The sequence below is a fragment of the Lissotriton vulgaris genome, chromosome 1_1 (assembly GCF_964263255.1).
Source record: "Lissotriton vulgaris chromosome 1_1, aLisVul1.2, whole genome shotgun sequence".
Taxonomy (NCBI): domain Eukaryota; kingdom Metazoa; phylum Chordata; class Amphibia; order Caudata; family Salamandridae; genus Lissotriton; species Lissotriton vulgaris.
Genome location: NC_141685.1, coordinates 1934654093 through 1934673220, shown reverse-complemented (window position 1 = coordinate 1934673220; position 19128 = coordinate 1934654093). Strand labels below are relative to the sequence as shown.

The 19128-nt window shown below is 44.9% G+C and overlaps 1 protein-coding gene across 1 annotated transcript in view; it reads right to left on the bottom strand.

The window, feature by feature from the left end:
- PTPRQ (protein tyrosine phosphatase receptor type Q) overlaps positions 1-19128 on the bottom strand; it is a 1452710-nt gene that overhangs the window by 604037 nt on the left and 829545 nt on the right. The window contains exons 33-34 of the mRNA XM_086919596.1: positions 13817-14098; positions 12976-13260 (exon numbers count right to left, since the gene is read on the bottom strand). Of these exons, the coding sequence (XP_086775722.1) occupies positions 12976-13260; positions 13817-14098 (567 nt within the window). The remainder of the gene's footprint in view (positions 1-12975; positions 13261-13816; positions 14099-19128) is intronic.

The following is a 19128-nucleotide window of genomic DNA, read 5'->3' as shown; positions in this document are numbered from 1 at the left end:
ATGCTCTCCACACCACTGGAGTCAAGCTATCCTGGCTGAAGATGGTTGATAGCCAGAAACCGGTCCTAGGATGCTTGATTCCGGTCCAGGAAAGACATGGCTTGGCAGTTCGGGCTGGACTGTTCCCATGAGGCACAGGGTCAAGGCTGATTTGCATATGGCCATGTCTGATCTGTGGTGGTGTGGAGTGCAAAAAAACGATGGATTTAGGCCCAGATCTCTGTACTGGGGTGAATGTATGACATTGTTCTGCATTCTGTCCATCAATTGTTGTTTTTGCCTCAGTTCAGAAGCGGCATGGAATACATGCGCAGCTATTGAGGCGCAAGGTGCAGATAGTTTACCTCCAAGAGTCCCATATGGTTGAGTTGGAAGTGGTGAAACTTCGTAAAAAGTGGAAGGGGCAGGTGTTCTCTACCACATGTTCGGGGTTTGCGCGTGGCACTACGATTTGGGTCAGGCACGGAGTGCCCATCAAGTCAGTGGAGCAAATAGTAGACCAGCAAGGAAGGTATATCCTATTGAGGGGCATCCTGGACGGCCAACAGATAGTGCTGGGTTCAATATATGCACCAAACTTGAAGCAGGAGAAGTTCCTGAGCACGCTGTCAGTTGCCCTAGTGGGGTGGGAGAACTACCCATAGATTATTAGTGGGGATTGTAATGCGGTGATGAATGTTACACTTGAAAGGTTGCATCCTTCCCTCCATTCGACAGGGGTCTGTAAACAAGCGAATGCACTATGTGAATGGGCAGAGGGATGGGGGTTATGTGATGTTTGGCAGATGAGACACCCCACACATAGGGAGTACTTCTATTCACGGGTAAACATGTTAAACACAAGAATTGATAGAATGTACCGTTCCAATAGCATTGCAATGCAGGTGATGTCTACTACATACTTGGCAAAGTCCTTCTCCGACCACAACCCATTAGAGGAGGTGATTGGGTGGGGCAGGATACCCACACCAGTGCCAACATGGCAATTGTGGCCTCAACTACTAGAGGACTCGGTGTTCCGCACTACTATCTCAGACACTATCCAGCATTACTTTGCAGATAATAGTAACACGGCGTCCACCAGACTGATTGAGTGGGACGCCTTTAAAACGGTGATCCGTGGGAAGGCGACTGGGGTGACTGTAGGGGCGTGACAAGAGGGTCATAAGTCCTTGATAGAAGTAGAAAAGAAGCTAGATAGCCTGGAGCAGGAGGCCGTGCTGAATGCTGACAAACGAGCCCCTTTGCAGGAAGCCAGAATCCCACATGCTGAACTACTGGAGTCACTCCGTGTCATAGATTATCAAAGCTACACACAACTGAGTCACACAGAGGTGGACAAAGCGGGGACCCTGTTGGCAAAATTACTATGGGATGACCCCCCTAACATTACTAACAAGGTCACTACCCTAACGGGAGGCATAGCTTCTACCCAGGGTGATATTAATGAGGCTTTCAGATGATATTATGCCAGACTCTATAGCGAGCCTGAGGAAGAAGCGAGTACACATATAGACAAGTTTCTATCCGCGATTCCATGCCCCCAGTTGTCAGCGGCTGCACAGAAAGAGTTATTGGGCCCCATTACTCAGTCAGAAATCAAGGCAGCCATTAAGGGTCTCCCCCGAAACAAAACCCCTGCGTTGGAGGGCCTGCCAGCTGAATGTTATGCTACTTACGTGGAGCTCCTTGTACCACAATTGGAAATTCTGTATAAAGAAGCACTAATTGAAGGTTCTTTGCCCCTCACCACGGTGCAGGCACTGGTGGTGTCACTCCCGAAGCCGGACAGGGATCCCACTGACATGGCGAGCTACCGTCCTCTCTCACTACTGACGACAGAGTACAAAATACTTAGTAAGTCCTGGCTAATAGACTACTGCCGACCCTAAACAAATTGATCCATATAGACCAGACGTGTTTTTTGCCGGCGTGCAGCACGTCCTTAAATACTAGAAAACTGCATCATCTACTCGCAGAAGCCCCGAACCGAGACGAGCATGCGGGCTGTGTTTCATTAAACATGCGCCAAGCGCTCGACACAATTAAATGGGACTACATATTCAGGGCTCTGTCAAGGTTTGGACTGCTGGAAGAGTATATCCGATGGATCCGACTTCTATATAGTGCTCCCACAGCTAGAGCGCGGACAGGGGGACACATATCGGCAGAATATCAGATACACAGGGGAACGAGGCAGGGGTGCCCGCTCTCGCTGCTTATTTTTGTATTGGCACTTGAACCTTTGGCACTAAAGATCAGGGCGGAACTGACTGACATGGGGATAATGGTGGGTGGCACCACACACTTACTGTCGGCGTATAATGACAACATCATTCTTTACCTGCGTGACCTTCGCAGCCCTATGGACACCATGGCCGCGATGTATGAGAATTTTGAAAGACTGTCGGATCTCGCTATTACCCAGCGAAATCAACTGTATTCTTCTTTAAGGAGCAGGCGCCGTTGCTGGACTTTCAATTTGGAACACTACAGTACAAGGTTTCACCCCACACATTTAAGTACCTAGGCATTCAAGTATACAGGACCCAGACAGACATGCTAGAGGGCAACTTGAACAGAGCTCTGAGAGCCTTATGATCTAGCATTAATTTCTTGACCACTCTACCGCTGTCTGTGGCGGGCAGGACGGCAATCACAAAAATGGTGGTCCTCCAATGGCTACGCTATTATTTTACAAATATACCACTTATGCTCCGGGGCAAAATGCTTTAAACTAATGAATACATTACTAATTGAACTTATTTGGGGGTCAGGTAGGCAGAGGATTAGCCTAAAGAAATTGCAGCGCAGCACGTCTGGAAGAGGCCTAGGGGTGCCTGATCTCAAGGCGTATTTTTATGCCTGCCAACTACAGTGGCTGTCCTTTTGGATAGCAAGGCATCATTTGCAGGAGATAGGGATGACCGAGCAGGACGTAGGACAGGGGGCGCTGCACACTCTTTTACTGCCACATAGCAAAATTCTGCTGGATCTCTCCTCCCTTCTGGGCATGACGCTGCAATGCTGGAGGGCGGCTTTACAATATACCAGAGCATCCCCTGCCTATGCTTGGTATTCCCTTACAAGGCAGACGCCTGTCAATGCGCAGGCTTGCACCCTGGGTGGATGTGGTGCTCACTATGGTGGCAGATCTCTTCGGCAAGAGGGTGTTACTAGACCACGATAATTTTGTACGAGAAACGGGCGCACCGGCCCATTTATATCTCTTACATGCAGCGCTGCTACAATATGTCTGATAGTACTGGGCCCCACAAAGACAGGAGCCCCCATTAATGACCTAGTCAAAACCCTGTACTATATGGGTTGGGGGCGACATCTCATTAAGTGGTTGTATGTAGGGCTGCGCTTCCACACGCAGGTTGAGCTGTCACACTGCGTACTGCCTGGGAGGGAGACATAGACAGGGCCCTCAAGGACAAGGAATGGGAGAGAGTGCTAGTGCATCCTAAAAAGGTATCGCGAAATACGCGTTTTAAATACATTCAAACTATGATCCTACATAGAGCGTACCTTACGCCACGCAAACTAGATAAGATATACCCGGCAGCGCGTCACCACTGTCCCAAATACCACCTAGAGGTAGCAGACCTAATGCACATGATATGGTCCTGTCCATGGATCGGAGGGTACTGGGACTTGATCAGAAGACAACAACGGAAATCACACACAGGGAGGTAGCTGCTACAGTTGATGGCTGCATCCTGGGATTGCGGAAGGGAACTTCCAAATATAAGGTGCAATATAGATTTGAGAATCTGGCGCTCCTATTGGCAGTAAATGCGATCACCATGCGGTGGAAGTCAAAAACGCCACCCACTTCCCATGCATGGCACAGCGAACTGGTGCGGTGGGGAGGAGCAGAGAGTGCGGCATTGAGGCAAGAGGCTTGTGAAAAACACCGATTGCGATGGACTGGGAAGTCATGTTGGAAGCATGTAGATCCTTGGATATAGCCCTTGACATCACTGCCTGCAATACCCAGCGAGATGACTGAATCCACGGACCAGACCGGCATGGTCCTAGAAATAAGCAAAAGTGTAATGTGTAAGATGTCGGAAACAATTGTACTGATGCCAATGTCCGAATTCAGAGAGGAATTTGGTAAATACGCAGGATTGGAGGGTGGGGGGAGGGATAACTACAGTTGTTGGTTTATATATCATTTGAACGGACAAGACAGTAATGTAATCGCATACAAGAGAATGGTAAAGTTGCAGAAAAGTTAGCATGCAACCGTTGTATTGTTGATCAGGGTTGTCCATAGTTAAGTCATAGAGGAATTGAGGTTCCGTGAATTCTGAACCCGTTTCATAAAGGTCCTGGTTTTGTTACGAATTTGATAGTAGCGAAATGAAACTAGTGAGTGCGGTAATTACGAGTGTTTTCGCCATGTTAGATCAATGGATTCACTACGTATTTAGGGATTTCGTTCTGAACCCTTGGGTTCCATTTTTTGCATGGCAGCCATTTTGGGGCTGCCCTCACATAGGCCGATGACTACGGCCGAGCGAGTCTTTAGTACACGTACACGTTAGCTGACTTCTGGGTGACCCGAGTGAACTGACCCCGTTGCCTGAAGCTGACCTTGTTAAGCCAGTTCCTTGCCCAGTAGCTGATCGAGATTAAGGATCAGAGCACAGGAGATTGTAAAGTTTGGTATGCACATACACACCTCTTATCCTACTTCTCATTTGTTTCTGTTCCTTCTTTTATGGTCTATTTATGGTATGGGTTGTGGTCTTTTATTATGGGTTTGTCCGGCCTGTCCGAGAGAGAATGTTGGGCTTTCCCGTGTAATTGATGGTGGGCTGGACAACTGAAAAGTGGGTTTGTCGATATGGGATACCTTTTGCAATGTTACCTATTATAGGACAAACTGTAAATAGTGGGTGTTTGTCCGGAATGTGATTTTTAGCATAAAAGACGATGTCTCGCAATACGAAAATTGAGCAGTCTCTGACGAACCTACTTGTGTCGTACTTCGTAGACTTCTGTTCCTGGTTGCAGCCAATAAATTTGATCTTTGACGTCACCGAGAAGTATCCCATGTCTCTATATTCTAAGACAGGTGAACCCGAAGACTTTGACCGTGCCCCTGGTGCCGCTGGGTTCTAAAACCCGGTTCTTCAGAATTCAGAAACAGTGTCAACACTGAAAATATACTCGCATCGGCTCTTGGAGTAAGGCGAACATAGCATGATACAAGTATAGTCGCAAGCTGGATATCGAATTGTTATGTAATATTATGCCTATGTATGATACAAGCACAATGTGAAAATCAATAAAACTAGGTTAAAAAAAAAGCTGAAAGTCTGTGGGGTCAAGGCAGTGTAGAACTAATGCAGACTGGGAGCATAAGTTGCATAATGTCTACAGAAAAAAGAGAGAGAGAAGAGCAGCACAAACGTTGTGAATATTTTTTGGAAGAGTGGCCATTTAATCAAAGAGTGCAGTACAAGACACAAAGGACCTTCAAGAGACCCTGTCTTGTCTCTAAGAGATTTGGGAAAAGAAAGAACTCAATAATGACTGAGATCCCATCATCGAGTTTAGGAAGTAGGGTCTCACATCATATGGTGCAATCCATTCAGAACACAGAGTCATATTTAATTTTTTCAGCATGAAATTCCAATTCGAGTAATGATGAATTCCAGGGCTGTGGTAATTTCATTAGATATGCGCTAAATTGAAGTACATTTCTAATTGTTCCAAGTAAAAATCTGAACTTGTAACAACAATTGATCGGTGTGAGCTGACCTCTGGGCAATAATGCACCATTCACAACTAGTACTCTTGTGGATGGCTGAAAAACACTACGAAAAAGTTAATTATGATCTAAATGATGTGACTTACCTTGTTATGTTTACACAATCTTATGGTTAAATGAGAAAGTGAAAAGCTTTCTAACTTGTAGGATTGGCAAGACCACTGTTGCAAAAGGAATAGAGCACATGAACTTCTAGTCATAGCATATCACGATAAGCACTCTAGACAAGATTATATTCGTTCTCAGTAACCATCCCTGGTACCAGGTCTTTTGGGATGTGCTCAACAAAGCTAAAGCTAGCTCTCTTCCCCCACATCAAGACTTTGATTGTAGAATTGATTTACAATCTGGAGCCAAGATTCCCTGTAGAAGGATTTATATCTTTACTGAAAAATCCACCAAGAGTGATATTATGGCATATCCATTTTTAGAAAGGGACAAACTCAACAATAAAATATATTGAAATAGTACACTGAGGAGTAGAAGAAATTGGAAGGGATTACAAATACCTGGAACGTGGAGCTCTAGACCCCTTCCCCTCAGCATAGACAACACTAGTCAAACGTAACCTCCTTGCAACTTAAGCCATTGCTGACCACCAAATATGGATCTCCACCAAGCTGATTGTCTTATTTTATCCAGGATGGTGTGCCAATTGGCTAAATTGGCATCTTCCTAAGGCTAGTTCCTACAGCTATTTTGTGGGCCAAAAAAATTTGCTTTATTGTACAGAAATCTCACGACATGGGGTAAATATATGTTCATCCATGCAAGGTGTCTAGTTCAGAAGCTGAAGACCTCTGATGTCTCACAGCACAAGTAAAATATACTGTGTCACTTTTAGCTCAGGATGACATATTGCATGTCCATACCAACAAATCAGCTGTTACCAACCATTCTTGTGCAATTCAGATGACTTTAAGAAATTAAACCAAGTGCACGAAAACAATTGTCTCCAGAGGGCAGCTGTCAGGGACACCCCCAAATGAAGACTAAATGGCCTGAAGTATGTTGGCTGATGTTAATATTTTGATTCCAAAGCACAACTTAAGGGTGCTATGGTAAATAATTTATCAGATGTTTGGGCTTATCACCAAGTGTTGAGAACTCATAAAACGTATAGACAGACCATTAGCGTGGTATTTTTAGTTATGCTGGAAATTAACAGACCACAACAGTTCCAACACCTAGATTAATGAAAAGGGGCATATTGCTGTATTTAACCTCATGCGCGCGGGCCGTTTTCCTGCTGTGCGCTGAGTTTTAAAAAAACCCGCGTTACATGACGAGCTCAGCTCGTCATGAGCGTACGACAGGCGTAACTCATGACGAGCTGAGCTCGTCATGAGCGTCGAAGGGGTAAATAAACATAACATCTCTGTAGGTAGATATAAATATTACAACCCATTTTCTACAGTGAACAACATGTTGCCCACGCAGCTGTACGAATATGCTGAAAGAGCAGATTGTTCATTACGTAGCTTATAGTACCTGGATACCCTCGAAGATGAACAGCAGTTCTTTATAAATCCTGTCTGATAATACTGCATGCATGATTTGTTTTAGGTAGGGACAGCATCAATACTATAGTGCCTCCATACAGTTAGAACATATAATTGAATAATACTTGTTGAAGCGGTACAACACTTTTGGCCTTATTTAGAGTTTGGTAGATGGAACAGCCCATCACAAATGTGGTGAACATCTCATCCAAAGTATTACCAGTAGGGTTGGGAAAATGTTTAATTATGTCATCGTAAATCATGTAATTCTGGGGATTTCACATTGCATGTATTATGCAGGGGAGCAGCTGTTGTTGGAGGTGTTTTGGTTCAAATGCACCCTCACATCAAAAGTTGAAATGAGGGCACATTTCATGCTAAAATATAGCGCTAAATGATGGATTTGCATTTCATGTAATTATACAGAATAATGCATAATTTTGCCATAACTTCAAATTTCGTTCACACCTAATCCCAAGTGCAATATTGTCTATTGCCCATTTAATAAGGCTGACAGAATATTCATAATTTTTTGACAGAGTAGCTTGTCTGCCAAACTCAAACTAAGACCTATAGTCCTTTGATGAACAAGTCACGCCCATATTGCTCTATTGGTGAATGGGTAGTGAGCTCCTGGTTCCAGATTTGTTGAATCCCAAATGATTTATTTTCTGGCTCAAGTGTGATAATTGGTGTTTTAAAGTACAGTTTAATATTACTGTCCTGCTATTTTTATGCACTAACAATAACCGGTATTACTATCACTAAATTTCATACTAATCAATTTACCATCCCCAACAGGGTAGAATGCTGGGTTGTTCTTGGCTGGATTCAAACTTGTGTTCTACAGACAACAGCAGATGCTATGGGGCAGATTTACAAGCCCCTTGCGCCACTTTTGCGTCATTTTGCCCATGTTTAAAATGACTCAAAAGTGGTGCAAGGGGCTTGTAAATCTGTCCCTAAGTGTTTAATGAAGTCGGCCATCTTGAAAAGTGTCTTACAGTTTTTCATATTTTTATTTATTTATTTATTTAAACTTCTAAAGCGCGCAGCTACCCGCAGTGGGTTTCCCGGAGCTCAGGGACAGACTGAAGAAGAAAGACTGGCAAGCTGATTTTACTGATTTTACAGGGCTACATATTACTGCTGGAAGAGCCAAGTTTTAACAGCCTGATTCATCAAGCCGAAATGGGCTCGCAAAGGGCCAGATTCTGAGAATCTGGCCCTTTGCGAGCTCTATTTTTGCATTTGGGATTCATCATCCCAAATGCAAAAATCGGTAATAGCGATTTCGCTATTTTGCGATGAATTACATTTAAGGAATCTCAATTTGAGATTCCTTAAATGCAATTCAGCATCCATTTTAAAATTGCGAATTCGCAATTTCGGCCCGCTATTTACCGCGAGGTCAAACCTCGTGGTAAATAGCGAAAACGTAGAAAAATGCTTTTAAAAGCATTTTTCTAAGTTGCATGTTGCACACACACATGTCCTTTGGACATGTGTGTGCGCAACACCTGTTCGTATTTACTTTTAAGGGGTGCTACAGGGTGTCCTTTGGACACCCCTAGCACCCTTTAAATCGCTATCTTATTTGCAAATAAATGGGGAGTTATTCCTTATTCGCAAATATGGAATATGTAGGAATCGCTTTTGTTTTTGAGATTCCTACATGAATGCCGTTTTGCGAGTACTGGAATAGCGATTCCTTATGATTCACTATTTCAAACTCGCAAAATGGCACTATGATGAATCAGGCTGTAAATTCCTTACGGAAACGAAAAAGATTGGTTTCTGTCTTTAGGGACAGAGGAAGAGTATTCCAGAATTTAGGACCTAAGTGGGAGAAAGAACGGCCTCCGATTTTTACCAGTCTAAATCTGGGGACAGAAAAGTCACCGTGAAGTGATGATCTTAAAATTCGACTGGGTTTGTAGACCTGAATAAGGTCCTGAAGGTATCTTGGGGCTGAGCCGTGTTTGATTTTAAAAACGTGACACAGGGCTTTGAATTTGATTCTGTTAGGGATTTTAAGCCAATGAAGGTCACGAAGTGCTGTAGAAGCAGATGATCTTCTGGGGACGTTGCAGAGTAGACGGGCAGCAGCGTTCTGCACAACCTGGAGTTTTTTTATGGTTGTTTGGTGGGATCCAAGATATAGAACCTTGCCATAGTCCAGGCGGGAAACAACCAACCAATATCAAAAAGGGGCTCAGAAGAGAGTGCTTTCTCTGTCAGCATTCACACGATATATTTGTTCAATGTGGAAACTGTAATATTTTGTGTTTTGTGGCTATGTAAAAGGGATTTTATTTATAGGATGATAGGCAACATTTCATAATTCATTGCAGGTTCATGGGTTGGTGGCACCTTCCACTCCAAGGGGATGTGAATGTCATATACTTACATTTGGAAATATAGATTAGACAATGTCATGTAACGACCACATGCAGATGTTGAACAGTTAAAGTTATTTTGAGGATCAGTGGCAGATCCACATAATGGGGTCGATTTCGATTCGGGAAACGAATCAGTACGACGATTCGTATTCGTAGCCGTTTCCGCACGAATCGTACGAATCCGTCCGAATCGCGTAGTACGATCCGTTGCGAGAAAATACGTCCGAATCATTGCGAACCGTACAAAAATGAAGGGTATATCTGTACGATATCGACCCACACAGTGAATCGTACGGTTCTGCATACGATTCGTATGGGAAAAAAACTCCGTACGGCTATTCGGAGGGCATTTTACTAAATCGGAATCGCCCCCAATATTTTCTCTATTACCAAACATGTGTTCTCCCAGTAGTATTGTTAAATTGCGGTGATGAGGAACAACATTATTCATCTTAGCTGTGTGTTTGAGAGGCATATATTTATTTATTTATTGAGTTTTATATAGCGCTGGCTAGACCCGGAGGTATCAGAGCGCTTTACATAAAGAAACAGCGTGTTACAAGATTACAAAAATAATCACATTAATTACATACGGTTACAAATTCAATACAGGTGTTATTAGCGACCATGAAATACAAGATCCCCAAAAAAGAAAAAGGCCAGGGAGAGATGGGAGTCCAAGGGAGGGAGTTAGCAGCAGAGAAAGAGACATAAGTCCGAGGTCCGGCTGGGTAGGTGACAGCCATAGCGGTGAGCCAGAACCTGTCACCCCTATAGCTGACAGAGCAGCTCCACTGGGAATCGGTCGTACATTTCAGACTCCGCCGGATAAAAATGAGGATCAGGAAGGGACCAAAAGTCTAGAGTCCAGAGACGGGCTGGTGGAGCTGGCAAGGGTGGAAGGATAGGAAGGGGAGTGAAGCTTGGCAGCCATCTTAAAGTCAGACAAATCTAGTTAGCGCTACGGCGCAGGCTTGTGGCTTAAATGGAATTCCACTCCCAAACCCTCTTAATGGCTGTCTGCACACCTCCAAAGCGCTTGCCACCAGTATTTGCTCTATCGGAGAGAGTAGCATGAGTATGCCAGTGGGTGCAGCACAGTAACTGGCGCCGCTCGGTGAGGGAGGGGATCAGAGAGCTCACCCAATGCTCACTGCAGCCTCAAGCTTCTTGGGGTAGTGCAGTTCTACTGATGCCTCCATGCCGGCTCCGGACCGCTCGTAGCTCATTCCTGCTGCAGCTCGTTCGATCGGAACCACTCACCCCCTGGAGACACGCCCAGCCAGGTCGCAGCACTCTACCGCTCTCCCCCAGGCTCATCTCACAACACTTGGGCAATGGGGGGTACCCTCAACTGTCCAGCCCTAGCAGCGAGCGCTTCAGCAGGTGAGTCAGGTGCCGTGCATGTCTCCTGGGCAGCCTCTGTGCCTGTTCCTGGTTGATTCGCCTTCTGGGCTCTGGTACAGGGCTCGGGACCCCTACTGATACGCTCTACTGGCCTCTGGAATCTTCTTCTCTTCCCGAGGTGGGTTATGCCCTCACTAGGTTGAGGCGGCATCCAGGGCTCCGTCACTATATAATCAGGCCAACAAGCACTGTTGTCCTGTTCATAGTATTGCAGGTTACAAGGGACAGAGACGCCATTTTGTTCCCGAGATGGAGGAAATCAGCAGGACATGTCCACCATCAGGTACCCCTGGCCCCCTCTGCATGAAAAGATTAGTCCCATCAGCCGTTTTGGACCCCACAGTGGAAAAACAAGCTCGGGGGTATAGTGTGGCGGCGTCACCTGCACTCTCGTTGCTGCTCTGTCGGCAGTGGAACCCTCCAAATTTCTGTAATGGAATAATGTCATTTGCAATTCTTTAAATCTTCTATAGATCTAGGAGGCAGCTCTATTGAAAGCATCTAAAATCGTCAGTAATCTGTAAATAGCAATACATTTGTATCTATGTTTTTATTTTTAGAAGTACAATTACTCAAGTTAGGTTGAGGCTGGTTAGGACTCCTTTGTACAATGAGGAGGTGACAACCTATGTCAGTGTTGAGACCAGGTGCTGCGATATGTTTATGTGCTACAGCTGCATCTGCCAAAATATGCTTTCACTAACCATATGGATATGTCAAGCCCTTGAGACTGGGGTTAACCTGTTAAATCGGAGGGTGGTGGGAAATTCTAGGGAGCTAGACATGGTGATACGAAAAGGTAACTGTACAAAACTGGCTATAATATTTGCATTTAGTTTTGAAGAAGCACCTTTTTTCAGTATTTTGGGATCGATACATTCTCAAATTGTTCGAATAATTCATCGAATTTCAGTGAGTCTGGTATTGTTATGTTGTTTACTGCACAGTGAAACTGTAAGCATGAACCCTCTGCTGTAAATAACACAAGCTGCTTCATCTTTAGGATACCAGGGTTTATGGCAAGGGTTTCTGAGATGTGTTCTTGAAGACGGTTAGTGCTTTACTGACCAATGTATTAATCACTATTAGCTTACATCAGGCTCAGCATATTTGCCAGGATCATCTGAAACTATGCTGCGTCAATGTCACTAGTGAAAGGCTGGGACATGCCTTCTGCAAGTACCATGTTTTCTCTGATTAACTAGTTGTCATCACATACAAAAAGGAAAAGAAGATTATTAATAGCATCAGACAATGCTGCACTCATTCTTCAAAAACTTTTTCTTAAATGTAAGAACTTCAAAGCCGTATTTATTTAATCAAAGCATTTGGACGCCCACCGAAGAAGGACCAACCTATTTAGGTTTGGTCTTCTCGCGTTCATTTTTCCGGCCCAGATCCACTGTAAGAAAAAAAATTGCATTTGCCCCCATGTATTCGAACAAAATTCCCAGAGTGTCTGGGCTACTGCTACTTCATCTTATAGAAACCAACCTCACTTTGGGGTTTGCTTTCTGTGAAGCAAAATCAATGCCTAACAAGTCGCCATAATGTGGCAGCCACCTGGCATTTAATTTTCAGTGACAAAAATTACAAACCACGTGGGTGAAGAACTATTGATTTAGTAGACAATCTACCATCAGGTTGCCGAAGGAATAGCCTCTAACACTTGTGTATTTTGCCCTCCCATTCCCCAAACCCAAAAAGTTCCCCTCTGTACTTTGTACATTAGTTCTCGGTTTTATCTATATCAAAATATCAACAAAGCAGGCTAGGTTGTGGGCATTAAAACTCACTGAGATATAAGAATAAATCAAATGTGAAACTTCAGAGGAAATAGCATGCAAAGAAGGAAAATGAAGCATAACATTACCATCTTCATCAGTTCTTACAAAGAGAGGTTTACTTGTCTGAGGTCCGGTTCCAGCCGACGTGCTGGCACTGACAGCAACACTGTAGTCACTGTACTTGCTGAGGTCACTAAGGACCACAAACAGATAACTACTGTTTACACTCCGAGAAATACCATCAGTGCCCAGGCACGAAACAGTAAAGTACTGAATGACGCCATTGGGATAGGAAGGTGGAAAGTAAAACAGGCGAATTGAAGAGGAGCTTAGATTGCTGTAGGACAGTTTATGAGGAGAGTCATCAGGAACTGCAGAAATAAAAATATAAAAAAAAGGTATTTAGTGATTTGTCTATGGAATGAGACACAGAAACCCATGGAGCCGCTGACACGTCCCCCCTGCATATTTCCAGCTGTGGTTATATGACATTCCTACACAAATGATACTACAGAAAAAGAGTGGTTTTATACGGTCTGTGGGATATCACATTTCCCTGTTGTTTCTGTTGATTCTTTTTGCCAGTTTATGAAGCAAAGTGTGGTTAATGATGCAGATGTTTTATGGGGCTAGTGTTACCCCCTCGCAGCTAAGGGCCTTTTCATGCAGTGTGTTCACTTCAAGCAATTATTCTGGATATTGTATTTCTTGCAAATTAATTTCAGGGTCCAGAATCTGTACAGATGTGGAAAACATTTGATAGAAAATCAGATGGTGAGGCACATTTAATGACAAGCAGTTAAGTGGGTAATTATTAGCACAATATGTTGTTTACTAATATGGTTGTTGCTGATTTAGTATGTACAAAACGAAGCGGATAGATACAAATGCTTTCCTTCCATTTCTTTGTTTATGATCAAGCCTTACCATCTTCAAGAGTGGTCATGTTCAGCACTTTGCTTATTTGGTTTCCATTGCCATAGATGGTGCTGGCCGACACATCCACCGCGTACTGTGAGAACTTGCGAAGATCTGATAATACAACTGAGGAGTAGTTGCTAGTGACATTTAGGACATGTGACTGATTCCAATATCGAACTGAGTAGAACAAAATTACGCCATTGGCATGGACAGGTGGCTGCCATGACACTTCCAGCTCAGTTGAATTAATGTGTCTATATGACAGATCATATGGAGGACTTCCTGGAGCTGGGGAAGCAGAAGAATATACAACATTAGTATCTTGAAATACGGCGTAGCAATTTCATCTAAACAAGAATGTAGAGTACACAGTGAGTGTCACGTCGGTAGTTTTATTGTAATCCACCTGCAGTGCTGTACATTGTTGAGGTGAAATACATCTGCTTTGTTTCTTGACTTAAACTAGAATTCATTAATGTTGATCCACTGGCAATGTTTTTGACATATTCCTACTTCAAATTAATATAGCCAGCACAGACACCTCTATACCCACATCCAACTTTACTTCTGCCACCGACCAACCTACCAATATACTTTATATAATATATAGACCAAAGCTATTTGTTTACACCCAGTGCTGCAACATCAAAGAGGATTGAAATTTATTTAGAACATTTTCGAAGAATCAGTGAGAGAGACACACTTTACCCCACTCCTCTGCATATAAATTTCACCTCATGCAAGTCCTATTTCTGTTGTATAATTTCCCCATTGCAATATTGCTATTATCACAACTAAGGCACTGATTATGAGTTTGTAGGTCCGTGGGCTGTCAAACCAGGGGTGGGGCAGCAATGGTGGTGCGCCCCGGTGGTCCGACCACCGTATTAAGATTTTGGCGGTAGGGCCGCCATTGAACTGCCGCAACCACCGGGAATCCGTGATCCCTCGGTGGTGGTTCGGCAGTCAGAGTCATAATATGCTAATGATGCAGCTGCTACTCCAGCAAGCATATTATGAGTTTCCTCACTGCCACAGTTTTCATGGCAGTGAATATGCCATGAAAACTGTGGCGATGAGGAAATTAAGAGGTCCTTACAGGGCCCCCTGGTGTCTCATGGCAATTGGGATGAATGCATGAAGGCACATGGTGTGCCCCTCTGTCTGCATGCATGCCCAGTTCCTGCACAGCATGGACTAAATAGTTCATGTCATGCAGGAACTTGATTTGGCATTCCCATTGCAGTTCCTTTTTTAATAAACACTGCCGTGGGAATGCCAAAGGACTGCCCGCCAGAAAACGAGGTAACTCGCAATCTGGTAGGTGGCCGGTGGTGAGCTTTGGTGGTGTGGGAGCAGGGTGGTGGCATGCAGCCCCACTCCCACGCAGCCAAACTCAGAACCAGGACCTAAGAAAGAATTTGTACCTGAACTGTCAAAGCAAACAATTGAGGGCACTCCCCACATAAATGGAATTCAGTACTATGGATAAATGTTTTTGAATATAAACCAATCGTTCTTCTGATGAATGTCTTCTCACAGTTGATAGTAATCAGTCCCATAGACCACTTACCCGGCAAATTAGACACTTTGTGATATCTGCAGTGAATTGACGAGACACAGCATCTGACACAATGAAATTTTGGTGTTCGGTTCTTTAAATCACAGGACTGGTAATGGGAGTGGGGCTCATCTGATCAGTGGCTTAATATTTGAAATAAATAAATAAATGTCAGTGTCCAAAAATGTTCAAAGATGCCACCACCAACCTATGCCGAATGATAACCTTGGACAGAAGTGGAAGGGTTGCGGAGACCACGCCCACAGTGAGGAACATGGCGGCAGGCTAAGAGCCGGTCGCGGCAGCTCCAGGAGACTCCCGATGGCTGATATTACTGAACGTTTCAGCGAGAGGATGAACATCCCCATATAGTGAGGTAGGATATTGATGTGCACGGCGTAGTGACAGCGCTTTCATGAAGACTAAAAATGCTCCCCTTTTCTTTTGTTTGAGACTGCTGGCATTTTAAACGGCTTTGGCGGCGGCGGCGCTAAGACCTGCGCATTGAGTGACCCGCATGACGCGTGAAGAGGTGTATGCACAGGGGAACCCAGGAGAGCGCCGGCGGAGCCTCTGGATTAAGCCCCGTTTCGTGCTTGCACAGCTGCGGTTTAGAGGGCCAGTCTGTGAGGGAACCTCTCGCACCCCACCTGAAGAGCAGGATGAGCCAACCCTCGCCGTAAGGTGTGGCGTAGAGGGGGGGTTAACATCAAAGCCGACTTTGGAGTTCACATTAAAGCAGGGTTTTATGGAGCCAGTATTGGCAGAGGCCCCGGTTAAAATCATCAGCGAGGGGGGGATTTAAAAAACTGCGGAGAATCCCATAAAGTGTATTACAATACAAAGACAAACCGAGCTCTTTAAGCCAGCGGTGGAAATTGCTCCAGGTGGTTCAAGCCTGAAAACAGGATTGCTTAAAGCCAGAATCATTCCCCCACTACGGAAAAATAGATATCAGTTGAGATCTTGGCAGGAATTGAAGGCAGGAGGAGCTCTAGACTTTGAAGAGAGTGAGCGGCCCATGCCATTAACCCCCTGTAAGGGGAAAAAAAAAAGGCGACTTTTGTAAAAAAGCTTAAGGGGCCTAATACTGTCCAGCAGGCAGTGAAGAATACTCCCTCCCTTAAAACTTTCTTTAAAATCATGGAGCAGTCAACAAGTCCAGCTACACAGCTAGAGAATAGCGATACTGTGTTCCCTTTAAAAAATCGCTTTGGTCCCCTCGAGAGTCTGTCTAATACTGAGGGTGTTGGACAGTCAGATCAGCCAGATGTATTGGTAGGAGGTGAAGAGGATGGGGTAACAGGGGCCCTGAATCATAGACAGGACTCGGAGCCACAGCAGGTTCAGGTGCAGTCAAAGCACACACAGCAAACAAGCTCCAATATACCTTCCCCCCCCTTCCTCCACTTCCCTTCCTCCTCTTCCTTCCCTTCTTCCTCATAGTATTCAGGCCGATGATAGAGCGTCGGGCCCACAAAATACTAGACCTAAGATACCCTTAGTAACAGCTGAGCCTCCCTCAAATAGTCTGACAGCCACTCAAGAAGGAAACATAATTCAGGGCAACCACAAAGACAAGGACTTAGAGACCGTGGCTCCAAGATCAAGACTGAGATCGGAAGAATTGGGTGAGCTGGATGGAGAGAGGCTGGGATATCTTTTTCAGTCTTTAAGGGGGGACCTGATGACTAAATTTGAGATCTCAGAAAGCAATCAAAAGGCGATACACGATAGGTTTGACCTACTGGAGTCTAAGCTAGACGATGTCATCTTCCGTACTGGGAAGCTGTAAACGGAAGTTGTAGCCTTAAATAAATCCATACGAGGAAACTCAAAAGATATTGATATTTTGAGAGCACAAAGTAGATCTTTGGCTACTGATGTGGAGAGACTGGAAACCCAGGCCCGAAGAAACAATCTGAGAATTTTAAAGATACCAGAGGGTGAGGAACTGGAGGACATCAAGGAATTTGTCTGCAGGCTTCTTAGGGAGGGGGTCTTAAAAGACCGCCCTGACATAGACCTGGAGGCGGAAATACAAAGAGTACACAGAGACCCTTTTTTTGTTTTTTTTTTGTTTTGTTGACAACCTTTATTATATCTTTCAACAAAATTTACAGAAGTAGGCCTACAACCACAGGGGCCGGTCACCACATGTAGGCAATATGTATCAGGAGTTACAATAACACAGCTCTTCAGCCGGCAACCCTGAGGTCCGGCAGCGGTAAAGGATATACAGTGCATTGAAAATAGTACAGATCGAAGGATATTCATAAGGTTTCTTTTTACATTTAACCCCCCCCCCCCCGAGACAAGATAAAGAAGAAGATACAGGATATCCGGAGCCACACATTCGAAGGTATAAGAAATACGGGTAGGTAAGAAGGTAGTCGCGGACCAAGTTAAAGAAACAGTAAAGACGCAAGCGCTAAGAAGCTCAATGAAAGTGAAGAACCAAACAACCGATCTCTCTTCGTAGCCGCCCACCCCAGACCCCGCCCACACATATACTGCAGGATGAAACCGAAAGCACTGCTACAGGACACTGCAATAAGAAAGAAAAAAGGGTCCATAGAACAAAACAAAGGCAAAATAACAAACCCCCCACAGACCCCCCACCCCGCACCCCTGCAATGGCTACGGCCTACCCCACTAGCAGCATGCCTGTCGCCCAGAAGAGTACCCTAAAAAGAGAGAGAAAGAAAGAAAAAGGGGCCATAGAACAAAACAAAGGCAAAATAACAAACACCCCCCACCCGGCACCCATGCAATGGCTACGGCTAATGGCTAACAGCGTGCCTATCGCCCAGAAACTTACCCTAAAAGAAGGAAAGAGAGTGAGTGGAGGAGGAGAATAAAAACACACTCCTGGTCTCCCTTACCCCCCGTCATAAGCGACCTCCCCAAAATATATCCAATACAGCATTAGGCAAAGTACGGAATTCAACCAGGGGAGGACGGTAAAACCACCCAACTCCCGTTACGGTATAAGACACAATCCCGGCATCAGATCAAGATATTCTATCACGCCACAACAATCAGATTCAACCCTGGCCAGTACGATTCTTTATAAGAGCCCTTACAATCCAGACCACAATCCCAATGGGGGAATCGAAGCGATCATAGAAGTTCAAGTCAGAGGAATCGGATTGAAAATAGGATAAAAGTTCATGATATCCACAAAGTAGGCAAGGAAGGGAGAAGAAGAATGGCGATTCTCTCCGATAGTCACTGAGGAACTTGTTATGGCACTTGAGACTGTCCATGGCGATATTCGGCAGGATAGGGTTCGAGCAGGGAAAGCTGACGATGATCACAGGCGTGCTATCTAAGCCTGGGCGTAGTTCGCGTAGCCGCACTCCGCGAGCTACGCGAAGATGCACTTGCACTCCGCGAAACTACGCATAGCTCCGCGAGCATGCGTAGTAGCTTGCTTGACCCGTTCGCGAGCCATTTTTCGTCTTCGGGAGCGCCGTGGAACTCTGGAACCTGCTCGACACCACATCTCCAGACGTCGCCTTCCTCACGGAAACATTGATGAACGCCTCCTCAGCGCCCGACATCGCCGTCGCCATCCCGGATGGATACAAGATCACTCCGAGAGACCGCGTCAACGAGACAGGAGGAGGCATCGCCATTGTACACAAGTACACCATCCGCATCACGACCAACTCCGACGACACCCTCACAGCCGCTTAACATCTTCACTTCCAGATACACACCGACCCCAAGACCACACTCAGAGGCACCCTCA